This window comes from Copadichromis virginalis, linkage group LG19 (assembly GCF_057382275.1).
Source record: "Copadichromis virginalis isolate Kocher_CV1m ecotype Utaka linkage group LG19, C_Virginalis_male_GT1.1, whole genome shotgun sequence".
Taxonomy (NCBI): domain Eukaryota; kingdom Metazoa; phylum Chordata; class Actinopteri; order Cichliformes; family Cichlidae; genus Copadichromis; species Copadichromis virginalis.
Window position 1 is genome coordinate 25,138,072 of NC_140636.1, and position 27,363 is coordinate 25,165,434.

The 27,363-nt window shown below is 39.3% G+C and overlaps 1 protein-coding gene across 2 annotated transcripts; it reads left to right on the forward strand.

Moving 5' to 3' along the window:
• Positions 1–773: 773 nt before the first annotated feature.
• Positions 774–27,279, forward strand: slc7a14a (solute carrier family 7 member 14a). 2 transcript variants are annotated; one of them, XR_014916696.1, is made up of 11 exons: positions 774–943; positions 12,797–13,322; positions 13,665–13,901; positions 16,996–17,213; positions 17,356–17,502; positions 19,233–19,441; positions 19,529–19,676; positions 20,601–21,096; positions 21,208–21,444; positions 22,565–22,933; positions 24,208–27,279. XR_014916696.1 is itself a non-coding variant. In XM_085441226.1 (10 exons), the coding sequence occupies exons 2-10, from the start codon at positions 13,016–13,018 to the stop codon at positions 22,861–22,863; spliced, it is 2,298 nt and encodes a 765-aa protein (XP_085297352.1). In that variant the 5' UTR covers positions 774–943; positions 12,797–13,015; the 3' UTR covers positions 22,864–27,279. The 2 variants fall into 2 exon arrangements, 1 of the variants encoding a protein (XP_085297352.1); XM_085441226.1 differs by having other exon boundaries at positions 22,565–27,279.
• Positions 27,280–27,363: the final 84 nt, after the last annotated feature.

The following is a 27,363-nucleotide window of genomic DNA, read 5'->3' on the forward strand; positions in this document are numbered from 1 at the left end:
CAACAGGCCTTTGCATGACTCTCACTGCTAGTGAATGTTGGGTCCACTTGGCACACTAGGAATCAATTCTGCCACTTGACTAGAAACTATTCAACAGCTGTCTAAATCTGATATCATTATATTTTACAGGCATGCCTGAATACCACCTGCTTTACATTATGGAAGATGATTTATTGCTGCAGATGTGTTTGGTAGTTTCATGATATACTGATAATCCGCTCAATGAAATTATAAAGTACTAAAACCGGCATGAAAATATTAAACCTATTTAAGCTCTCTGTACTAATTTTGGAACTAAAAAAGGGTAATTCCTGTAGTCTTAAAAGCAAATATTTTCTTAGTGAGTTGAAGTTTTTTCTTTCATACTAAGAGTTTTAATATCATGTACTGTAGTAGATTAAAACCCTATATCCTTTGCGATTTACTTAAAAAAATGTTATACCTAAACTATTCTTCAGTTGTTAATCTGGGATGCTCCTTTTATACCCTTGTTTTGTGTTACTGGCCTTGACAAAACTTTTTTACTCTTTGAGCACATATGTTCACCATAAATGATCAGTAATAACGAATCTTCTCTATTTCATTTTGAATAAGATACGAATATTAATTTGAGGCATATTGTGGGCGTACTGTAGTGATAATCCTTGTGTCATGGCTGGATCAGTTTAAGTCACGGGGGGGTAGTGGACTGCAACGGTGATGTCCGGTCAGCTTGGTGTCTTGGCCGGTCAGGAAATAAACCGGATGAATAATACACAGTGTCGACGGTCACATGTCGTGCAGCGGGCTCCTGAATGATTTAAAGCTTTTTACATCATCAGCCTCACCCTCCCTCCCGCTCTGTCTGCCGCTGATGCACCGCGCAGCCCGGAGATGCTGCTGCTGATGCTGGTGACCGACTGCAGCATCCGACATGGGTATCCTCTAATCCGGCCGTGCCACAGTGAGTGTTTTTCCTTCGCTTTTCTCCCCTTTGTTCTCCTTGCCATCGTGTTATCTTAAACTTGATCACCTTCCACCCTCCTCCTTCGTTTATCACCTATCCACCCCTCCTCTTCACCCACCCTTTTTTGTTGTCTTCCTTTGTGCAGTTTTTTCACGAGTGATGGCGCATTATAACGTGGCGGAAACCGTGCGTCTTTCCTATAGGGAGTGTGTTTATGATTTCGCGGAGTGGACGGAATGGTCGGTCAATGGTCCCGTCCTGTCACCTTAACGGTGAGCGTTAGAAACAAGGGGGGAGGCAGAGTTTAGGGCGGGTATCGCTTCTCCCAGCGGACTAGAGCTGCAGGAGGCTATGCTTGGAGGGTCGAGAGGAGGACAGGGCAAGACAAAGTGGCGACTTGGACCCAAATGAAAGAGGGTGGGTTCTTTAATTGAGAACATTTGCAGTTTTTAGTATGTATGCGGTTATTACCTAGACTGTTGGCTCAGTGGGTGTGTCGGAGAAAGAAAAGATTACATAATTAGAGTTAGACTTGATCTTTATGATCAGGGCAGGGTAGGAAAAATAAAGCTGGACATGTGGACATTCTATCTATCTATCTATCTATCTATCTATCTATCTATCTATCTATCTATCTATCTATCTATCTATCTATCTATCTATCTATCTGTCTGTCTGTCTGTCTGTCTGTCTGTCTGTCTGTCTGTCTGTCTGTCTGTCTGTCTGTCTGTCTGTCTGTCTGTCCAGTAAAGCAAACTACTATGTTACTTGATTCATGTGTGTGTCTGTGAGGACAAGAGGACTAAAGCTTCAACCAGTTCAACTAGGCTAATCCCTAATGACATGGCCAGATCTCTCTCTCTCTCTCTCTCTCTTTCTCATTCTTTCTCTCTCATTTGCCATAAGGCCTTGTCTCATTTTTCTGCTCTTAATTCTTTAAAAAACACACTTGTGGTGTCGTGCTGTCCATGGTGCTGAAAGCAGTCGTCTGCAGATGGCTTGCTAATACGCTGAAGCTTGATGGCCCTGTCATCGCTCAACAGGTGCCTTTTACTGCTACAGCTACACAGAAATAAGAGAAGTTGATTTCAGTTGTAACTCTGTCATTTAAAACGGGTGTTGTGATTGCATGCACTCTGAGTTTTTCTCTGAAATGGCATGCTCCTGACACAGAAGCAATTAATTTGCCAACATGGAATTATGCAATTCAAAGGGCAGTGGGCATTGCAAAATTACTGCTTTTTAACACACATTATTTTACAGATTTTTGGGTTTGTGATACTGCTCTGAATTTCAGGATGTATCAATAAGCAAAAAATCTTGGGATGATTACCATAGAATCAAGCAGTAAAAATGTATAAATATTAATATCTGATCAATATTAATGCTTAATAATAAAGTATTAATAATAATTAATACTTTATTATTTCAAACAGAAAAATCTATGCTGGACAGGCAGTAAACGTTCAGAAGCTCCTAGCATTTAAGTCAAAAGCAGTCCATCCAAACCATTGAATGGACATCCGATAGGAAAATGAAAACCATGGTGATGCTGATGATTGAGTTGGTGAAAACAACAATAAGAAGTAGAAGCAGAATATTATATAACAGACCAATTTAGCAACTGCACTATGTCTGTCTGCATATCCCTCACACACTCTGTCAAACAGCCTCCAGGATATCCAGGTCTCACATTGGAGGATGAAGTCACATGTAGAGACACACCATAAGCTTGAGGGGCAGTCGTTCCTTGCTTAAGGGCACTTTAGCAGTAACAAAGGTCAAGAGTGGGGCATCTGCACCCCCCTCCTTTTATATTTCTTTTGCACTGGCTGAATATTATCATGTTGAAGAGATGTATTGAAATTGCAGCTGAATGAAGAGGATAAGGCACAACTCATTTGTTGGTGACGTTTATTGAGCATTTCTGTCTTTAGCTGTCTTCACAATTTAACTCCAGACAGTGTTAGAAGAATCACAGGACACAGCAGGAGGCTGTCTGCTTCAGATGTGTTCTCACTACTGGAAATAAAATGTTTAGGGTTGGGATGCACTTGCAGGAAGAAGGATATAAGATGGCTATTACTTGGCTCTGATTTCACTGGACTATTGTCTTCATCGATCTCATATTGGCACAATAAACTTGAAACAGATTTGTACTAGCGAGCTGACATGTCAAAGACTGCTTGATTACTAATACGACTGCTCTGTACATATGCATTCTCATGCATACGTTGGATAATGTTTAGAGAAGTCGATATCTACAGTGCACATGTGATAATAGCTTTTATTAGATAACAATATTGGAGATGTGGCAAAGAAGGGGTAGAAAAATGGTTCCTTCAATGCAGTAAAGTAGTACGTTTAATAAGTGTTTAAAATATTTTGTATATTATTGTTTACTTATCTATTTATTTTGTCAGCCTTTAATGTATCTGCTTGTAATAATGCTAATCTAATGAAAACACTTTTTTGATGCCACATCTTTAGGGTACCATTCATAAACTCATATGGGTTTTTTCATGTGTTACGATTTCTCCGTGTTACAAATTTTAAACAACTTTAAAACAATTTTAAACAGCATACATAAACTAACAATGCGCTCTTAACCTAGACGATGCAATATTTGATTCATCTGCCATTTTCGGGTGCTGTAGCTGGGTTGAGCAGGCGACACATATGTCTTAAGGCCACTTCAGAGGCTTGTGGGTTCATATGTGCGCCGAGGCTATTTATTGCATGTCTCCCCACTGCTCTCTCCCAAGATTCTTGTCCTGCATCGACAAAGGCTAACAAATTGTCATTTTTTCAGTATCGATTAAATAAAACTAGCAAATGCTGAAACGTGTGGAAGTGCAAGTAAAAAAGGGATAACAAAATAAACGAACAGACTTAGTAATATCAGCTTGGCAGCAATATTAATCGAAAGCTTTCGGACTCTTGCCCCAGTGAACAACTAGAGACTAGCTGGTCGTGTCAGATGTAGTAAGGCTTCAGCAATGAAACCCCTGAATCTAAATATTGCATTCACATAAATAATATATGTTTTATTTTCAATTTCAAAACCACACTGTCTTGCTCCTATTCAAGGCTTTAGATGCAGGCAGGAACTATGTTACTGCAGAGGTTATGAAATGCTACTGGCCTCTCATTCATTTTTATTAGCAATAATAGGCGCTGACAGAAGAGTTGTGAGTGTGTGTGTGCGTGTGATAGATACAAGACACATACGAAAAAGGGAATTGATATTTATTTTTAAAATCTTTATTTGCCTTCAACACAAAATATTTCTGGTATATTGCAAATAACTACTTTAGAATAGAATATGAGCAGCACAGTGATGCACTGTTAAGCACACAACAATAGAGTTCTGGATTTGAATCCAGGAGCTAGCTGCGGCCTATGTGGAGTCCCTGTGCTCTCACTTTGCTAGCCTGAGTATCCAGGTACTATGACTCACAGTCAGTTGGTCAGTCAATTCTTAACTGACTGTAGGTGCAGCTGTGAGTGTCTTTCTCTCTTTGCAGCAGTAGACAGATGACAGGTACAGGTACACCTGAATTGGATAAGAGGTTAATTGATTTATTGAGATTGATTCTTTAGAATAGGTGATGTACTAATTTCTATACTGTAAAATATAGCTGTGACTAACCAAGAGAAAATCAGACACGTAAACATCAGCTCTTAATTTTATGGCCTCCATCACCCTTCCTCTATGAGATGCTGCTCAGCACTGACGTCAGTGAGTCTGCTTGCGCATAAAGGCTAATATAATCAGAACACACACACACACACACACACACACACACACACACACACACACACACACACACACACACACACACAGAAAAAAGACTTGAAGGCCAGTATGTTATCTGATCTCTGATTTGAGAAAGTGACTGCTTATTTAGGAGCAGATTTGCATAAAAATAGGCTTTTTCTACTTTTCTTTTCACAGGCTTCACTTGCAATTTTGAGATCGTTCCTAAAAATGGGTGTACGGAATCACACTAAAGCTAAAAGCTGCCACTTAAGCATATGTTTCTAAGCTGGAGAAAAACACTTTGCTAAAAGGTAGCTGATGAATATAAATGGCTGGATCATGCAGTTTTGTAATCTGTATAAAAAAGTCTTCACACACTGATGTATTTGCCACTTTCAGACACAGCACCCATTTCTTCCACTCAAGGTTTGCCTTTCAAAAAACAATTGGCTCCCATTATTTAAAAAATCAATAAAATAGTGAACCAAGGCATTCTGTTCCACTGACAAATGCAGTCAATGATTTTGGAACTTTACAAAGTAGCTTCAATCTGTGGAATTGGTTGTGTAGGAATGATTGGATGCCTCTGGGGCTCTGTCCTATTTCTACCCCGAACAGTCCTATTTCCCCTCATTTTCCCTTCATTTCAGTGTTGCCCAGGGTATATTGGAAAACAGCAACAAGAAACAGTTAACTAACCTAATATTTGCATCTTTACATCAAAGAGACAATAGTAGCGCAACACAGGAATGTAAAAAAGATCTCTGAAAATAGCTCCATATTATAAAACGATATTAATACAATGCTGTCAGAAACGTATTCCTCAATATGATGTATTTCATAAATAAATGTTCACCCCAAAAACAAATGAAAGATCATTAGTTAAATGCTTATAAATGTATTAATTTGACTCAGTTTGTCTCGCTTTTTTACAATATCAAGTCAGTCACTCCTCAAAAATTGCATTGGTCTGTTCAAAACTGTCACCACTGACCATTAAGAAAGGTCAAAGAAAACAAAGCACAGAACATCATTCAGTCTTGTTTAACTTTGAATCTGGCATTTATTCGTGTGTTAACTTTAAAATGCAAGGTTGTTTTCCACTAATTCGGTCAATTCAATTTATCCATTTGCTTTCTTTGGGAAAGTACCCCAAGGCTTTCCTTTGAAAGAAGTCAGAGAAACACTGCCAGAGAGAGAAGGGGATGAAATACACCTGGGAGTGTGGAGTGGTCGAACGGGTGAAAGTGGAATCGAAATATAAAAGACTGTCAACTGGCAGAGGACTGTTTCGACATGGTGAGCAGTGCACACAACAGGCGCTACATTCATTTAGTGCTGAGCGGTATGAGATGACAAACAATTCTCTGCACTGTCGGAGCTGAAACGGGAATATATCAGAAAGGAAATGTGGAGATTAGAGAGGGTTGTGTTAAAGGCATGGTTTATGATAGATGTATTGTCAGTGATATAGAATTCTGACTGAGGAACTACAGAGTGACAATCCTGGACACAGTTGGGAGTATATTTGTATATTTTTGTATATTTTATTTATTGTTCACTCTATTTAATTTGTAAAATATGTGTATACACACACACACACACACACACACACACACACACACACACACACGTAGAAAAATATTTAGTATACACATCCAGAAATGCATATACTATTATATATTGTACATATATTTATTAGTTTCAGATGTAGCCATTATTGTATTTTGCTTGTTTACATTATTATATTTTGCACAACTCTGTTGCTTGTGAAGCTCGCACACAAGAATTTCACTCACATGTACTGTACCAATGTACCTGCACATGTGATGTGACAATAAAAGTGATTTGATTTGATTTGATTTGATTTGAGAGGGATTAGCAAATTGGACATATAGTGACAATACTGTGAGGAAAAAGCATCATTTGGCTGCCACAGGCAATATTTCCTTTCCCATTGGTTCAGAGTGTTACCAGCGTTTCATGGTTTTGGAGTTATTTGTCAAAGAATTACTCAGCAGGGCACGCCTAAAGTCTGCCACGGAATCAACAAGCCAGTTTTAGGGCCAGGTCTTCAGTTGAAGTTTTAACATTAAGGGAGTCACAACTGGGGTAAGTCCCTGAGTGTGTCAGATGGCCCTGTTGTTTCTTTAGGGCTTTAGGCCACATTGACAGAGATGTCATTGATATGGCTGGTTAAGCACAGAGCCAGAGGGAATGACAGCACTGTTTTTGTTTATCTTGCAGTGTAGAAGCAGATCCATTTTGCTTTAGGCTCCAGGCCCCGACTGTGCTACATTAGGGGAAGATAGATGAGGATGTAGCATTGCAAACTGTGAGTGGAGCAGACCAGCTGACAGGTCAGTCATGCAGAGCAATTGGTCTGTACCTTTTTGGACTAGTGCCAGGAGATTCCACACTGTAAACTTTTGATAGATAGGCATTATATGTCTTAAGTTGACTGAGAAATGGAACATTTCCTCCCTGTGTTTACTGGTTTCTTAGAAATCTAGAATATGCCTCAACAGGTTTAAGGTTAATGGTTAAAATTTGCAGCGATTATAGTCCAGGTAGTCATTAAAAGAGTAATCCTGTGAGACAGCCAAAAAATTGATTCCAGTACTCTAAAGGAATAGAAATTCCAGTAACGTGGATACTATATACATAACCTGGAAACCTCGAGACATTTAACCACTCATTGGTTTATACAGTACATTAGTTGTGTTTTTTTTTTTTTGGCTTGTTTAAGAAAATCTTTGCCCAATCTACACTTGGACACAGATTTCTTGTGTTTTCCTGAATCTTAATTAAGGTTCAGCAGCATCTTCTACGAGCATGCTGTTTATTTACACTGTGAGCCGAGCCCATTTCAAGTTCCAAGGCCACACGGTCTGTCTTAATTCTGTCTTGTGCTCCATAATCATAACATTTTTATGAATGAATTAACATATTAAAAATCACAAGATTAGAATCAAAAGATAAGAAAATCGTGAATAAGAGTTTTTCTGTAGTAACAGATGAGAAAAGCATGGTAGGTGGCTCTTTTCTTAGTGATCTTAAACCAGATCTTGATGCGTGAGTCGTACTTATATTAACACATAATACAACATGCTAAAAAACAAACACCAAAAAAATTGTTTTGATCTAAATGTAGTTTATCAGTTATTACCATAAAGTCAAGCTAAATGTTTACTGTGGTTTTTTCCAAGTAAACAAGACAGCAAAAATATAGATAGTCTTAGGATAGTCCTGTTGTCTACACTTCAAATATAGGCGATCAGAATGTATATAGCTCTACATTTAGAGCTATATACATTTTATATGTGCTTCTACATATGAAATAGCTTATAAAACATACCATAACAGCATGAACAAATAAAGATATGTACTTAAGTGGCTCTTGTGCACTGTGTGTGCACCATTACTTTACAATATGTTATTTACCCCTTGATGAATGATGACGCCTTTTCCCCAGGTAGTCTCATCCTGTGTTTAAGCAAAGAAACATTTTTCATGTGTCTTCATCTGCCTGAAATAAACAGTGGGTCGGCAATTGTATTATTATGAACTGAAAATTTAATTAGTAGATATCAATCCAACAAACATCGTTGGATCATGATCTCTACCGGGCCCCAAAACCATATAATTTCAACCAGTTGACCGATGGATTCACACACAGGACCTTCTCTCTGTGATGCAACATTGCTGGACATTGAACCACCAAGTTTAAATCTCTTTAAATTAACCATATTTATCTGCTCTTCTTAAACCTTTAGTCAGTTTATTTTACAATATAAACCAGAGGAGCATGAATTGAGTGTTACCTAGTTATTTTAACGCATGTGCAGTTTTCTTTGTCTTTGCTCATGAACTGACCATATTGATATGCTGTGTCTATTGCACTGGTGGTCATTTAGTTTTGTTTGACATTAAATAAAACAAATGATGTATGATATTAGCATATTCCTGCTCGATGAAACTCCAGAAAATCAAAGTTCATGTATACAGTAAAAAACAGCCTTTGGTCGTACAGGGATAGGTACAGTGTGACTGATGAGCCAGACAACATAATCAACCTGGCAGGTGGCAATTTCTCTTTTATGTCAGATTCATTGGGCTTGTCAGACAGGGACACTGTGGCCGGGGAGCCAAGACACTAAATCAGCCACACTGCCACCAAGATCAGCCATGCAGAGGAAAATGAATTTAGGACTTCCACTTCCACGTTAAAACCTTCAGTTACTGCTGATATTTATTGATCTGCTGACTGGGTCATTGTGCTTTTAGCACAATAGCTTTGCTCCCAGGTACGAGACCTATAGGAACTCATGAAAAATAGAGTTGGTTTATATAGACCAGAATATATTTAATAATAATGTATGACTAAATGGAATTAGCTGTGATTAAATAAGAGGGTATTTGCTATTAGTCATAGTGATTGATAGTAATACATTATTGTGTTCAAGACTCGATGGGGCTCTAAGCACTGATGTGTAACACTCCACAGAGGCTAGCCTCATAACTCTTAATACTGAGAGGCACTAATATGGAGATATGCACATACACACATGAATTATGCATAATAATATTTTCTCTTTTACATAAGTTGTTTGTGTGTCCGTTTGTTAAGCTAAAATGAAATATAATTTAGCATTTTTATATACTGCTATTTGCTAATTGTGCTAAAACAAAAGCAATTGCAAAGTGACAGACTTGCTCACTTGTATTTTACATTAATTTCTCTTTCAAAAAACATCCAAATCATCAGTGACACTGACATCGAGTGTGTGATAAAACGGAAAACAAACTCACACAAAAATTGTAATTTCCCTGACTCAGGTGCTCTACCAAGAACTGCTTCCTGTTCTGTCTGCAGGATGTGAGAATGGGGCCAGGGCAGCATGCCAGGTCTAATTTTTGTGGAGGCCAGGGCCATGCATTGCAGACTGGTTTCCACGTCAGTGTTGAGTGAATTAGAAGTGCTCTCAACTTTATTAAACCACAGCAGCTCTTACTGTAAAGGCAATGAGAGCTCAATCAGGTTATTCATCCAGTTAATTCAGACACAGGCAGGGGCGGACACAGAAACAAGCTTAGTCATGGCTGATTAGACACAAGTATAGATGTTCTGACAGCTCTCTTCCTCTGGAGAGGAAACACACTAATGTTAAGATGCTAGAGGTGGCTGTGGTGATTATGATGACAGGGATTTAACTATTGATCTTTATACATCTGCGCAAATGGGTGTTTGTTTAAGCGTGTAAAATTATGGAAGAAGAACAAAGAAGTGTCTAGTTCAAAAATCCATTAGAGTGTGAAACAGTTCCTCCCATGCTGGGAGACGAAAGCGATGCTTTTAGCTCTTTGTGTTGTGCACATTACACATTTCTTGATACGTACGTGTTAATTTCCAAGATTTCTTCCCCTGCAGTTCAGTGACAGAAATAATTAGATCAACTGATGAAAAGATATTTAAATAATAGGCAAAAATCTAAAATGTATTGCCTGCAACCACACTCTATTAAATAATTTAGTAGCCAGTGTCACCACTGGCATTTTAGCTTCTGCACTGTACTCCGAAGAACAGCAGTGTCTGTCTCTGTTAGAGGTGCTCAGATTTTCTTTTGGATGCTGTGATGATGCACTCATTACTAATGAGGGAGGTTTTGGTTTTCATTATATAGGGTGATCCAGAAATTTGCCTCCTGGTTACAGACTCTCATTGATCCATTCATCATGCCACCTGCTAGAAAGCAAAGTGTATTTCTTTACCATAAAAAGGTCACACAGAGAACATCAACAGGACACTTTATCACATAAACCTTTAACCCAGGAACAACTATTAGCAAGATGAAGTCATTTTTCCAGAGCAGATGGAACACCTGCTGCCACGGGGCTTTGTGCGGCTCTGTTTTGTTGATCTAGAGTACGACTGTTCAAATAGCTCGCACTCAATGCAGGACAGGTGGTGGTCATCATCAATGAAAACTGGCCTAGAATATTTAAGTGAGCAGATGTTCTGAAAAGCAGAGCACTTGTATGATCTGATTAAAGATATAGACTGATGAAAGGTTGTATGTTTATGTGTGGCACTTACTCTAATACACACAAAATGGAACGTATGTCTTCCTAATCTGCCACTTTTATGACATTTTTGAAACTGGCTGAATGTGATTGAATTCATGTATAGGTATCATTGTTTCAAATTTAAGGTATTAAGGTCTGGCTGGCTTGTCTGGACACTCATGTTCCATACACGCGCGCACACACACACTCATGAACCCGCACATACACACACATTGATTGACAAAGCAGAGCCAGGTGATCAAAGCTTAGTGCACTAACGAAACCAGATTTGCTGTTTTTCAGTCTGCTCATCATCCTCATTCTTTTCTCCTAATGTGTTCATCTTCTTCTGTCTTCTGTACACACACACACACACACACACACACACACACACACACACACACACACACACACACACACACACACGCACACACACACGCACAAGTATTGAGCAGTATTACGCTCAATTTAAATTTTCTTATTTCTTATTGATTGCTTCTATGAGATGACGGAAATAAAATCTTGTTTCCACAAATATCAGGTTGTTTGTCCAGTGATTGTAACACATAGCTCACTTGTGCGTCACATTTTGTGACTGCGTCATTCATTTAAGTACATTTTCATATAAAACATAAATGGCACTAGAATAAATGAGTTTTTATTGCAGTAATCTACGATAATTGAATAAGATGTCATCATTTTATGTCTGAAGAGCAATAAAAACTTTTGTTAGAATGTGTGTGCAAATACAGAATAGAAGCAGAATTTCATCTACATGCCCAGGAGTAAGAACTCTACTGATCAGATGCTCTTAAACGTAAATTATTATATATGGTTATGACTGGAAATTTCTGAATTTTAATTTCAGAAGGGTTCTGCACGTCATTTATAACTACAGGGCTTCATACCAGCTCCATTAAGGAAAATCCCTTTTGTCAGAATTTAAGAGGTACCGCCCCACCCAGAGCTAACCACCATGCTCAAAGTGAATCACCTTTTAAGCTTTCTATACTGCTGCACATGTAATACACCCACTAAGTGCAGTGACAATAGCAGCCCCACTCTATCTGGTTAAACAGCTGAGTAATTGCAGTCATCATTTGAGTGGCTTATGTTATAGTTGAGGGCGCGCAGTGTGGGTCTGCTGAATGTAAGTGTGTTTGTTCAGTAACTTGAATTTGTTGTTTAAAGCAGATGAATGGTGAGTGTTAGTTCATTGCTGTTAAGAGAGACAGAGGTGGACTCGGCTACAATTGATGGCTTTAATAGCTCTCTTTTCAACAGCATCTCTAATCTGTTACTCACTCGACTCAGCTAATGCTTTGTTTAAACGTGGCAGGAAAACCTGCATTACAGCAGCACTAGGAATTTACATAGTTGCATTTGAATTATTCCGATAAATTCTACTTATACTGAAAGGAAAAAAAACATTCAGCCCCTATGATTGCCATGGCTTTGCATGTAATATTTTTTAGCTTGTTTTGAAGTAATGCATCATATAATATGGCATTTATTTATGTGAAAACACAGGCTAATAAATTAAAAATAATTATGTAAAAAGACCCCAGTATTATTTTCACATGAGAGTAAAATGTAAATAAACGTGTTAAAGATTTCATTCTGAATTTTAATGGAGTGATCGTTAAGTATGGCGAAGATGTTGTAGTTGAAGTACATTGCCTCTGATTCTACAGTTATTTATCAGCAAACACAACAGAAGAGGTTTTGCCAAGGTTTAATATTGCTATCTCTCCCCCTTACAAACAAAATAAAATGTCATTAGGGCTGTCACTAATGAGCTTTGCTACTATAGCGACATGGCTTTGGGGAGAGGATTTCTAATTAGCTGTTTCCTCATTCAGGTACACCTCATTTGTGGACAAACTTGTAATACATTTCCCCTTTTGAACTAATATGTCTTGGCATGCATACTCCAAAATAAGCATTGTGTCAGATGAATAATAGTAGGCAATGGGCTGTGAAATGCTGTAAAAATAAATTATCCCTCTTGTGTCTTTCAGATTACTTTCTCTCTCACTATGTGGGGAAAAACTGACGTGGCATTCTACTGAGCCTGAAAACAGAGGCGTGGACTGCAAGACAAAATCAGAGTTTCTTCATTTATTTGGATTAGGAATAATTCCTCACATCTGCACATCTTCTTGAAGAACTCATTCACAGAACTTAAGGAAAAACACTGGTCAAACAGTATCTTCCGCTACTCCCCATTGGCTTTCAATATGAGTGGTCTGGTAGGGAAGCTGGATCCTCGCAGGATACAGTGGGGGTCGACATGGAACACCTTTGCATCCCGTGTCCTCAGGACCAAGCCTGTGGAGTCCATGTTAGATTCAGCCATATCGGGTACAAGCTCACATGGAACCAGACTGGCCCGGGTTTTGTCTACGGTCGACCTAGTGTCGCTGGGTGTGGGCAGCTGCGTCGGGACGGGGATGTATGTGGTCTCTGGACTGGTCGCCAAGGAGATGGCTGGCCCTGGGGTCATTGTGTCCTTTATTATTGCTGCTGTTGCCTCCATTCTGTCAGGTGAGACTAGAGCTATGCATGCTCATTTATGCAAGGCTTCTCTAATCACATAAATACCAAGGGGACAATAGCCGCAGTATAAAGGTTGCTGTCCTTCTTATTACCATTAAACTGGTAAGATATATTTGAAAAGCCTTTTAATACCTATGTAATTATTACAAGGGCAATGACATTATAGGGGCACAGCTATAATAGGTTCAAGAGATAGTAAAATATACTTTAATGCTCATATCAATAGTTTCAATTCAGCCTTTCACTCTAGTGATAATGCAGTCAAATCACTGATATGTGTCTGAATTTATGTGTGTCTATATTGTACTCCTCTTCCTGTCTCCCCCACAGGAGTATGCTACGCAGAGTTTGGTGTCCGTGTGCCTAAGACCACAGGTTCAGCCTACACATACAGCTATGTGACAGTGGGGGAGTGTGTGGCTTTTTTCATCGGTTGGAACTTAATTCTGGAATATCTGATTGGCACAGCAGCGGGGGCGTCAGCTCTCAGCAGCATGGCGGACTCACTGGCCAATCACACCATCAGTAACTTTATGATTTCACACATTGGAACACTCAACGGCTTAGGTAAGTAACACAAAGATGCAGTGCTATGACAGCTTTGATACATTTTCTCTCTGGTTCTAATTTTCTCAGGATTGAAATTCATTCAAGTATTGTGTAAAGTACTGCAGGTTTACTGTGAATGCTTTTTTCAGTGTTATATTTACAATATTTCAGGGAACTGAAGCCAAAGTGCTTCTTAGAAATCACCTGTGAGATAATTTTCTTGAAGGCACATTTTTAAAGGCATTAAGAAGCAGGGTAATTCATTTAGAATCGACATCTTATCAGCAATCAGCTACAGTTAGTTGTTTTGGTTCAGCTGTCAAACATGTTTGCTTTAATGGTAAAAACATGCATTGACCCAAGTGACTTTTGGAGAGATGTTATCTTTTTTCTCCCTCCTCACTCTCCTCAGAAGGTCAGACAGAGCTCTGTTCCTTTTGCTGTAGTTGTAGTTAAGACAAATACTTCCTCTTTGAGGTCTTGAACAGACTTTGACATTTAGACTTTGAGAAGTACATTTAATAAATCCAGCCTTTGCTCTGCTTCCGTATTTGCACACTAACACGACTTGCTCCTAAGAGTCATGATTTACTTTATCAGTGTGGAATAGAAGCGCAGCGCCATTTCTATCATACAAAGGATCTCCCATTGCCTTGATAATCACAACACATCTTTCAAATTTTAATAAAAACACCAAGATAAAAATGCTTACATTATCTCAGAAACCATTCAAACCATACCAATTTATTTTTCCCAGGAACATCCAAAGAATATTATGCAGCTTATCTTGGAAGTCATACTGTCACGGAAAGTAAAAGCAGGCACATCAACTTGAATTCTATATAACACAGTTTTCCATAATCTTACCATGAGGAGGATGCCTGCTTATCTTGTGCAATGCTCCAGCTGATGTGTGTGCCAGCTATGTTTCTATCTGGCTGACACTGCCTCATCAGTTGCTTCCTGTTAGCCTTTGAAAAAGTGATGGTAGTGATCACATGACAAGTGTCACGGCCAGCCGTTCCAAATGATCACGGAAAGCTGATGTTTCCTTTTCCTGTTGGAGAGAAATTATTGTTTCTCCACACCCAAGGGGAAAAAATGTGAAATCTAACTAAAATATATCTCATTCATTTCCAAATACACACAGGCTGAGTTCTTGTGGAACATGTGCATCTAAAAATTTGTTGCCGTAATGGTCAACTGGGTGGGGTGTATCTAATTTAGGAATGCAGTACTTCACTATGACGACTTATCTTACAAAAATAGTTCAGTTGATGTGCCAAATCTAAAGGTGTTTCCAACTTTCTGTTGCCAAGAAATTAAACAGAGTTGGAAAGTTCAATTTTTTATTAAACCATGGCTTTGGGTGTTTTATTGGACCATTGGGGAATGTCCTGTGAATTACACATGAATTCACTGGAATACCCTTGGATAATTATCTACACATACTCCAACATACTCTATGAGAGCGGCTGAAACTTGGAAACAACAAATTAGTCTGGGATTATTTATTCTGATTAATAGTTGTGGTCAAATGTTTACATAGAGTGATCATGGACATGATTTCATATCGTGGAAAGTTTGAGCATTTAATGATTACTTTGAACAGTTTCTGTCTATGTGGGTTCTCAGTAATCTCTTAGATGAGAGGTGAAACATCATTTAAAAAACAAAAACAAATGCAAGTCACCTTCCTTTTAGCTCTTTAGACTTTGAACTGTTCTTTCTCTTGGTAAGAATAATTGTACGTCAAACATCTTTCGTGACAGATTCCATGATCATCACTTCAAATAATTGTACATAAGTAAAGTTATTCAGATGGGCCACCACTTTGTCAAAGTCTGAAAAAAAGGTCCAAACTGTCACCCTCAGATGAGAGAAAATTGGTTAAGACATGTGGAGCAAGCCAGGAACCACTGAGGCCTTAACCACTTAAGCCTGCCATGAACTGGAAACTGCTGGAATACCAGGGTAACAGTTGCATCGCCATGGACTGAAATGGTGATGACCTTGAAAAGACACTTTTCCAAAGTTGACACCTTTAGGCTCAACTTAAATTTTCAGCTGCCCACATGGATAAGCTAAATTTCTTATAGAGAAAGGTTTGATGGTCAGGCGAGACAAAGATTGAACTATTTGGCCACAATGACAAGAGTTATGTTTGGAGGAGTAAAGATGAGGCTTTCAAACCTATGAACATGCTCTGCATCTCTGCCACTATTGTATTGGTACAATGCACTAAATGGATGGAATGATACAGAAGGAAGAAGCTTCTTTATGCTTCTCCTCAAAATCCATCAACTTCACCCCAGATCAATAGCTAGATGACACAAATGGGTGTTCCAACAGATAGATCAAAACTGGTTTTGGAATGGATAAAGCAGGCTAATGTTAAGCTTCTGGAATGACCTTCCCAAAGCCCCACTCTCAGCCCTTCTGAAAATGTGTGTGCTATGCTTAAAAGCCGGGCCGGTGCCAGGAAACCAATTCTGCCAAGAAGAGTAGTTAAATATCCAGCCAGAATTATGCCAGAGGCTTGTCGATTGATACTAAAAGTGTCGGGTTGAGGTGAAGAGTGGTACATTTGAAGTTGTATGTTTGACCCTGTGTGGATTACAGAAAATCCAAAATGAATTCAAAATGTTGAACCCGGTTCTTGATTTTAGATGTATGTTGTACAATTATTCGACCCTGGAAAAAGAAAAATTCAGAGAAATTATTAAAAGACCAAATTTGCATTGACATTTATTCCATTAATGATTGTACTTTATGTGTACTTCTGATAAAAAACTATATTTAGTTAAACTGATTTGACAGCGCTTTGGAACTAGCACCAATAATGTGAGGATTTTCTACTTTTCTTTTTAATTTGGCGTTAATCAGACAAAATAAGAAAACGAAAAACATTTCTCTGAGAAACCTGCTTAACTGTGAGAGGACTTGTTCTTGTTCTGACAATTTAGTATTTTCTTGAAAAAATAACAAAGCACTTACTCAAACAGTTTTACGCCAAACACACAGGAAAATGGATATATTCATCTTCAGCACCACAGGGTGACAGCACTTTTATGTCTTTCTGTGTATTCAAGCATGCGTGTTTCCTCTCCAGGTAAAGGAGAACAGTCCTACCCAGACCTACTGGCACTGCTGATAGCACTGCTGGTGACAGTGATAGTGGCTTTGGGAGTGAAGAACTCTGTTGGTTTCAACAACGCATTGAACGTCATCAACCTTATAGTGTGGGTGTTCATGATGATCGCTGGCCTGTTCTTTGTAAATGGGGAGAACTGGGACGAGGGGAGATTTCTGCCTTTCGGCTGGTCAGGGGTATGCATCCGAATGTATATATAAACACACACAATAAATAACAAACAAACAAACAGAAACCCCCCTACCATCAGCAGGGTATCTGTGCTGTTTGGTTGTTTTCTTTAGGACATCCATCAGCTCTGTTTCCTCTGTGTTGCAGGTGATGCAGGGTGCAGCCACCTGCTTCTATGCCTTTATTGGATTTGACATCATTGCTACAACAGGAGAAGAGGCCAAGAGTCCCAACACCTCCATCCCCTATGCTATCACCGCCTCACTCATCACCTGCCTCACTGCCTATGTCTCTGTGAGTTAGCTTTATAACACATTGCATAAACAAACATGACCACTCTATTCTTTATATATCTATTGTTAAGTAATCGACAAATCTATTGTTATTCACACTAATAGTTTTGTGTATAACAAAGTAGAGCGTCATTCATGTTATGGTGGTTTCCGTTGATATATTTTGTAAAATGACTTAATTTAATTATAAACCTAAAGAATATTGATCACTTATCATGTGCTGAAATTCAGCTTTAGCTTCAGCTGCCTGCTCTCCCCCAAATGTTGACAAGTTTCCAATACACGGAATGAATAAATATGAAGATGCTGTATTTCAAATTTGTGGGTGTATATCTAATCTATGATCTCCACCTTTACAGCCCGTACAGCTTTCCTGATTACATAATGTGTGCTGGATGGTTGTTGCTATGGGTGCTGTGGAACAGCAGCCTATCAGATATAAGACGTTTTTCAGCATTTTGTGTGGCAAAGATTGCATCAACTTCAAAAACTCGAGTGCTTCTTTTTGAAATCCTTGTCTCTCTCTTTCACAGTCACATCTATTCCTCCACATCATCGCTCTCCTATGCACCAGCCTCTCTCTAATCTCCACCTTTCTTTGATCTCACTCACTGTAGGCTGCTTGGAATAACTTTTCTGCTGCTGTGAGGATCCCGTGGTTGCTGCTGTTCAATCTTCAGAAATCAGCTTAAACACATTACCTGTCACATCTTTTTGTGTGTGTGTGTGTGTGTGTGTGTGTGTGTGTGTGTGTGTGTGTGTGTGTGTGTGTGTGTGTGTGTGTGTGTGACATTGATTTTTGCAGTACATTTAAATCAAAGAGTTTGCAAGGCAAACTTATGCTTGTTTGTCAGTTTCTGAGCTTTTCATTCACAGTGATGACATATCTATCCTTGTACGGCCTTGCAATACTGTGGTCTTCAGTTTAGGTTGGGGCAATGAGCAGCAGGGGAGAGAATTGTGCTGATTATTTTTTCTGGGAAGTCCTTTGCTCTGGAGATGGGTAATATGAATTTGCCAACTAAACTTAGCCGACTGTGAGCTGAAGGGGACACCGAAAAATACATTTTGGGATCGGATTTGTGCTCTAAGCAAATATGTTGTTGTAGATTTGTTTTAGATTACTTTACCCCCTTATGACTGGTTCACACACAGTGTTAGCCAGTCTTTTCATACAGTAAATAATGGATGTTAACTTCCTTTCTGTAAGGGGTTAGTGCTTTTTATTATTATTACTCCCCTTCTGTAATCCGTTGATGCAAATCTATCTGATTAGCAGCACAGCATTTGTGACAGATGGCTCTGCATGATATCACACATCAGACACAGGGACACACATATTGAGTGAGGCACGAGTAATGACCACTTTGCATGTGATGGAGCATGCTCTGTGCTGAGCATATTAGCTAAGCAAAACTAAGCTCTAAGGATGTAGCTCAACTCTTTTTAGTATCTAGGGTCTAAATGTTGATGTGACTATAGGCTCTACAGAGTTACTCTGAGAAGAGCCTCCACAAGAAGTCGAATTAGTCTCTTTTCTGCAGCATCATCCCGCAGCATTAATACACTATAATTCTGGCAGCAAAAATCTAATATTTCTGCTTGTTAACACTGGTATTAAAGTTTCTCTGTACTTTAATAGATTCATGATGAGATTTTGATTTTATGGTGAGAACTGCAGTAAAGATTTCTTAGTAATAATCAACACTATGTTTGTTTTTTTTATTCCAGGTTTCTGTGATTCTGACACTGATGGTACCATACAATGAAATTGATGAGGATGCACCACTGATGGAGATGTTTGCCATGCATGGTTGTATGTTCGCAAAGTACATAGTGGCGGTAGGCTCTATAGCTGGACTGACTGTATCCCTCTTGGGTTCGCTGTTCCCCATGCCCAGGGTCATCTATGCCATGGCAGGAGATGGCCTGCTCTTTAAGTTAGTTCACACTGTACTTGCATTTTTATTTATATGTCATTCTTAATGATGTTTGCATATGAGTCTCATCTCATCTCTTTTTTATAGGTTCCTGGCCCATGTGTCTTCCTACACAGAGACCCCTGTTGTAGCCTGTGTGGTTTCAGGCTTTCTGGCTTCCTTGCTGTCCCTCCTGGTCAGCCTTAGAGACCTCATAGAGATGATGTCCATAGGAACGCTTTTGGCCTATACCCTGGTGAGTGTTGGATAATAATAATGGAAACATGTACATCATGAAGCTTACTCTCAATATTATTTAGATCAATTTTCTTTAAAGAAGTTTTTCCTTCCACATTGAGGGGCATCTGATTGTCTTTACCTTACAATATAAAGTGCCTTGAGGCAACTGTTGCTATTTGGTGCTATATAAATAAAATTGAATTGAACTGAATTGAACTGAATGCATTTAATATATCTGGATAAAGCCCTTGAGATGTATTTAAGGATGTCTAAACAAACATACTAGCAACAACTGCTAAGCAGAACAATACAAAGCCACAATCTCACTGTATTACACTGCCTTACAGAGATCAATTCACAGTATTTTGTAACCAGGGGGCATCCATAATCCAGCAACAATTGTTTTATAAGAACTAAGTGAAGATGCGTTGCTCAGCTTTCATCTCAACTCTAAGAAATTTATAGCCTGAAAACAGAAAGATTGGTGTTTCTTCTCCTAAGTAGCTATACATTCAGATTTGACAAAAAAGCACTGCTCTTTAAAGGAGCTATGAAATACTGCACACAATAACAGATACCTTGCTAGGAAAAATAATCTCTCTAGTGCATGATTTCCTATGATAACAGGATAGCTGTATGTGTTCATAGACAACAAATCTTAACAGAGTCACCAGTATGTACAAGACATGTGGGCATGTGTTTATCAGGCTCTAAAGATTACCTTCTACCCATGGCTGCACAACACTAGTTAGATGGTAAGCAGTTAACTAAGATAATAATGAGTCACTGATTTATGAACCAGTCAGTTTTTGTAAAAACTAATTATTGAGCCGTTTGTTTTGAAATAAAACATCCACACAATTCCTGTGGAATGGGAATGTCACTACTAAAAATGGTTTTGTGATGGAGCTCCTGTTTATAAATGACATGTGTTTTGCAGGTGAGTCTCTGTGTGCTTCTCTTACGCTACCAACCTGAGGGAGACATCCATGGTTTCGTGAACTTTCTCTCTGAGGAGCAGAATAAAAAGAGGAAGGAAGGCGTTCTGGCTGAGTGTGAGAAAGACGCCTGCTCACCAACCAGCGAGGCCGATGAGTATGGCGGTCCGCCCACTAACACCTGCGGAGCCAAAAACCTGCCTTCACTGGGTGACAATGAGATGCTGATTGGCAAACCAGATAAAAATGCATACACGGCCAATCACCCTAACTATGGTACAGTGGATATGACTACTGGTATTGAAGCAGAAGAATCAGAAGGTGGCCTGTCCCGGCGGTTAAAGAAGCTGATTGGACCACGCTACTACACCTTGAGGATCCGACTGGGCCTACCGGGAAAAATGGATAGACCGACTCCAGCAACGGGGAAAACTGTCACTGTGTGTGTTCTGCTGCTCTTCATCTTCATTTTTGCTTTCTGCTCCTTCATAATTTTTGGTGAGAACAAGTTAACAAACTCACACTCACATTTGTATGATTCAGGCACAGATTGGTCAACAAATAATAAAAGCGTTGAACTGAATTGAATGAATTATTTCTTCCTTTCAGGAGCTAGCACTATTGGGGAGGGTCGTTGGTGGGCCTTGCTGCTATTGATCGTCTTCATCATTATCATTGCCCTACTAGTCATCATCATCCTGCAACAACCAGAGAATCCTAAGCGACTTCCCTACATGGCACCCTGTGTGCCCTTCGTACCTGCTTCAGCCATGCTGGTTAATATCTACCTCATGCTCAAACTGTCTGCAATCACCTGGATACGATTTTCAATCTGGTGCCTCGTGGGTAAGTAAATGATGTTTTATTTGTTTGCTTTTAAATTAACTTTAAAACATTCGGAAAGAGAAAAGATAATGCTTTTATTTAGTCAGTTCCACACCTGTCAGTCATGTAGAAGGACAAGCAGGAACTTAATGAGACTTTTGTTTTAGTTTTGTCGTGTTTAATCACTATGCAGGTTGGTTGCTAAATTATTTCCATGTTCTTCTGCTCTTTTTCAATATAATTATAGAATGTAATGTATATATGTTTGGCAATGGTTTATATGAAAACTGGCTGCTTCCATCTCAATATAGCAGTGAAACAAAAAGCCAACCAAAATATTGCACTGTAAGCAATGACTCATGACAGTTGATACTTAGTGTAACGACTGAGTAATTAAAAATAACTATTTTTTAATTAAAATTTTGTGACCAATAAAGAACAGACTGTGTGTGACTTCTTGTTTGTTTTATTGTGGAAGACCTGGGGCATCTAACTTTCCTTTTCCTTCCTGCCTCAGTTGTATCTATCTGAGCACCTATTTTTGACTTGCCTCTATAGCTGCAAGAGTGAAAGGGAAGGTTTACAAGAAGGTAGTGAGACCTGCTTTGATATGTGGTTTGTAAACAGTGGCACTGACAAAACTTCAGGAGCCTAAGATAAAGTGGCAGGGATGAAGATGCTAAGATTTTCTTTGGGAGTGACCAGGATGGACAAGATTAACAATGAGGACATCAGAGGGACAGCTCATGTCGCAATAGCAAGGCTGAAATAGCTTGGGCATGTACACAGTACATGGTGGGTATACTGGACAAAGGATTTTGAAGATGAAGCTACCAGGCAAGAGGAAAGGAGAAAGACCAAAGACAAGATTCATGGATGTAGTGAAGGAGGACATGCTTGTTGTTACAGAAAATGATTCTAGGGATAAGGTGAGATGGAGGCAAATGATCTGCTGTGGCAACCCCCAAAAGGATACGGCTGAAAGGAAAAGGAGAGTCCAACAGAGCTTTTAGGTTGATGGAGATTTTCCTTTTTTTCTGTATTTTTATTTAAGCAACTAAAATCATGCCCCAAGGTCTAATAAATATGATCCACTGGATTATGTATGTGTGAAAAATATTAACATGTTCTGTTCTTGTAGGTGTGCTCATATACTTTGGCTATGGCATGTGGAATAGTACTCTGGAAATCACAGCCAGAGAGAATGAGGTGCATGCTTCCACCTACCAGCGCTACGATCAAGGTGTTGACGAAGGCTTCTGCGGCTTCGAAGATGATTTCTACCCACCTACCACTGACGCCTGGGGTGCGCCAGACGGGGCATCAGGGCTAACCTCGCCCCCTGTGGCAAAACCTGAAAATGATGGGATGCCATCGAAAAGTGGAGGCAGAACCATTGCCAATCATGGCCTCGCGGAGGAGGATCCAATGGATTTCTAAGGGACTGACTCTGCGTTACCCTGAATGTACTGCCTTGTCTGCTGCCTGGGGGATGGGTGGGGAAGAATATGTGAGTGCACGAATGACTCTGTGTGTGTGTGTGTGTGTGTGTGTGTGTGTGTGTGTGTGTGTGTGTGTGCGTGTTCATGCCAGCATGTGTGTTTTTTTGTGTGTCCAACTCTTGGGCTAGATTGTTTGTTGGCAGTGGAACTGCTTTTCTATCACTTTATTCCACCGTGCCTGGCTCCCCCGCTTCCACAGAAATTTAGATGTCAAGGTCGTGAGTGTCTTGACTCATTTTCTTGTTATTACTTACTGGAATCCACATGCCACACAAAGAAAGGCCAGACAGAAAAAGTGCAGATGTAGCAAGAGATAAAATACAATGTGGCTCTTTGAACTCTGAACCAAATGAGAGTGTCTGTTAAGCAATTTTTTTAACTGTTTATTTCTCGGAATTACGAGATACAATTGAGGAGAAGGCAACGAGATGGGGCAGATGAATCAGCATGTCCCATCCTGTTTTAACAGACAGGCAGGAAGGTTAGATGACAGCACGGCAAGCCCAAATGACTTCCTGTGGACAGCTCTGGTTTTCTCCGTTCATTCGGAATTTTCAACAGAAAGCAAAAGTGCTGTGCATACCCTCAAAATAATAATAAAAAACCGTTAACCCTCAGTGTTATTTCATGCTTTAAATGTTTCCCTGACCCCAAACATCTAGCCCAAGTGATTCTGAGGTGAATGTGGGAAAGGGTGTCGATGTTTTCTGTCACAAATATTACTTGGACTTTGCTTGCAATAGTGCCTTCATCTACTGTATGTGTACGTGAGTTTCTGATTATGTCAGTTTTCTACTTTAATTTTGCCTGCGTGTGTATTTGAGGGTGTACTGCATGTACACTCAAAATCCACCTTTACATGGGTTATTATATTTGTGTTCGTATAAAGTGTGTTCTTCAGATTGGTTTACTCTGTATGTATAGATATATTTTCCCACTCTTCCCCAGCATGAAGCTCAGCGTGAATTCACTTGCAACAAATCAACTCATCAGTATATTGGAAAATAGGAGAGAGTAGTCGATAGCAAAAGAGAATGAGCTGAATACTAACTGGTAACCACTATGGTTACTCTGAAGAAAGTCATGTTTTCTCCTGATTTTTTTTGCATGATAAGTTTACGATTTTATTTAAAATTCATTCAGAATGTTTTTTGACTTATGATCATCTGTTCTTTTTGCTTTCTTTTTTACCAAATGAAATGAAATCTAATCCTTCCTCTTCCTCCTTTCCTTTTCTTTCTTCAATTCCTCCTTCTTCTTCTTCTTCTTTGCATTTTATAAGGTTCCACAATTCCTTTCTTCTTCCAAACCAACTCTACCTTCCTCTCGCTGCCACCTCACCCTCGGCTTGATATCCATCGGGCCATGTCATCCACTTTAAGCCACAAGTGATAGAGCCAGGATTGGTTTTCAGTCAGGATTTGTAACAGCAATCTGTTCATGGCCTGTCGATCTATTAGCTCCTGTTTCGCTTAAGGGTGTCCGCTATCGCTTTTCTGATTTGTCACTGGAGCGTTTACTACACTCCCTGTGGTCCTGCTCCCACTTAGGCTCAAGCTGGTATGAGTGAACGTCACTATTTGGCCCTACTTTGTTTTTAAAGCATGTAGCTTGTGCTGAAGTCCCACTCTTCACATTGTACCTACATTGCTGGTGCACTCTGAAGAGCTTGTGAAAATCAGCTGGATCAGATAATGAGCCAGTGTGGTTTAACATGTAGGACAAGTAAGCTACAGCCAAGGTTAGGGGTTGGATTTCATAATTAGTATGTACTGCAAAGCATGTTTAAGAGTAAAACACTTTTAAACAAGAGAATACAAAGTGCTTTACATTGAAGGGATTGTGCAATGTATCCATTCATGGCACTATAACTGATTTTGGCATCAACCAAAGCACCCCCCACCCTTATAGGTGGGGGGTGCTTCTTCTATATAGCTGCTGCTGCTGTCTGCCCTGATTGTCCTACTTGTACCTTTTGCCCCTGTTGCTGCATCAGTCCCTTCCAGGGAAGCCTTATTTGTCTAATGCACTAAATCTAAGGATGCCACGCTATACCCCCACCCCACCTCTGCCCCCCTCACAACCATACACATTCCAAAAAACAAGAAAACAAAAATAAAACAAACCAAAAATGAAAAAATAAATTAAAATAATTATTATATCAACAGGCCCTTTGGTGATGTCCATTGAAGAGATTATACCAACTCCATATACACAGGGATTTATGTTCATATTGAATGATTCTGCGGGTAGCCAGCGCACGGAGCAGTATGCTGTGCAGGCAAGTGGAAGTTTAGGGAGTTGGAATTTAGTTGCGGTTGAGTGTGAAGCCTATGTAGTCTGCCAAGGTCATGACTTTAGTATCTTTTATGGAAATGTGACTGGGTTATTGACTTGAGGGGGGGGAATCATATTTTACGACCACAATATTACATTAAACCACACTGTAAGTTCCAGCCATGGATGTTAGAACAACTGATATTTTATAGCAGTTTTTTTACGGTTGGCACAGGAAAAAATAATAGAAAGTTTTGCAGAATTGTCCAATATAAACATTATTCTAGGTGATACAGTTGGAAAAGCATTTGCACATTAAGTCTCGCACACATCTAAACATATTTTCATTTTGTACTTTTGAGCCAAAATACCCACTCAGATCACTTCCTAACTCAGCCAAAAGAATCCAACAGCTTTGCATTCATAGCTCAGCCAAAACAAAAAAGTAAATTCAGGCGATGCCATTCCTCTCACACTGGACTGTACAGCCGACTTTCTATATTATTTGATCTGCGTGTGTGTATAAAAACTGTGCGAATGCATGTGCTGTATGTGTGTGCGATGTGTGTTTGTGGTCTACGCCTGCGCCTCAGTGTGATCGTCTGGTGAATGTGTAGCATGCTGTCATGCACGAGGCCCAGACTATACATGTTGTACTTGCATGCGGTGACTGATCGCAATGACCTGTAATGGAACACTAAACCAAACCAAATGCAGGCTTAATTCTTATACCTGGGAACGTTGGCCTCTCTGCTCTGGAAGGACTAATGTTTAACAATTTAATAGGTTAAATAAAACCACTATCCTACAGGATGATTTTGTGCATTTGTTGCACTTTGCTGCATTTTCTATTCTGATGGGAACCCAGAATTTTACTTTATAACTCAATACTATGTTAAATGAAAGAGCTAAAGGAATATTATATACGATATCTCCTTGCCCAGGTATGAGAACCAGGACTCCATTTGAAAAAGAAGGAGTACATGTAGCAAACACACTGATGTGGGTTGCTCTTCTCACATCCTTCCTCAAGCACTTACAATATGCCTACTTCCTCTTTGTCCATCTTCTCAACCACAACCTCTGCAAGCCAAAGTCCACAATGTTTGTTTACTTTTCACGTACAGAAGGCTGTAGTTTCTTCAGAGTGAAGACCTGAGAAAAAAACAGAGCTAAATTTTTTTCTTCTCTTCTAATAAGCTACTTTATCACAAGCAGACAGATTTTTCTTTTATTAAAGTGACTTTGGTCATTGGTATAAAGGATAATTTCTGAATTTTTGCTAGTATTTCGTTAATATTTAAAGTATTAGTGTAGAATCCGATGCATCTGTTCTGCAACGACACGATGCGGTGAAAAGTACAACACTATAGGAGGAGTGAACTAAAAGAAAGGTATTTTTCTACAGCTGTTTCCCATTCACGGATCCTCCTCGGGAAGGTGTACACAGCAGAGTTGGGTGGAGTTATCAGTCTTCACTGTCTGTGGTTTTGTTTAATCACAAGGAGGCCTGGGAGAAACTGCTAAAATATATTTTTAACAGCCATAGTCTCTCTAGAATGAAAAGGCTCATTTATAAACGTTAATATTTTCCTTTGAAGGTTTTTCAAATGGTTGTTCAAGACGTCAATACGACTATAGGTGGTTTAGGAGTAAGAATACTAATAACTAATAAGAGAAAACACGCAGAAACTATTTTAATACGATTCTATAAATGGTAAACTACACACAAAATCAAAGATTGCCTCTGTTGCTTTTAAAGTCAGTTACTGTTTGTTTATTTAGTCTTGGAGAAGGTGTGCCATGTTCTTCCTGTGCTCTGTGTTCACTGTGGCCAAGCGTCCAGTCAGTGTGTGTTGGACTTGTTGAGATTGGCTTCTCTTGCAACAGCAGATTTTATTCCTTTTCACTTCTGTATATTTTGGCACAAAGCTGTATAATGTAATTGTTTTTAATTTTTGTTTTTTAAAGGTTTCTTCCATATGTGTGGTTAATTTGCTCCTGGGTGCACTGTTTTTGCTGAGTTGTTGATATTGCTTCCATGCAACAATGAAAGTTAGTTATTGCAATTACAAAACAGTGGCTTGCTCGTTTATTCGCACATTTATTCACACATTAGGTGAATGCACATGCATACACAGATGTTTTCCGTGTCTTTTCC

What these genes read in the sequence shown, in the direction of transcription:
- slc7a14a (XM_085441226.1), top strand. Translation starts at nt 13,016, where the DNA reads ATGAGTGGTCTGGTAGGGAAGCTGGATCCTCGCAGGATACAGTGGGGG. An exon ending in TGGAACACTCAACGGCTTAG is followed by an intron (nt 13,902 to 16,995) that starts GTAAGTAACACA and finishes TTTCCTCTCCAG; the next exon opens with GTAAAGGAGAACAGTCCTAC. An exon ending in TTCAATCTGGTGCCTCGTGG is followed by an intron (nt 21,445 to 22,564) that starts GTAAGTAAATGA and finishes CTGTTCTTGTAG; the next exon opens with GTGTGCTCATATACTTTGGC.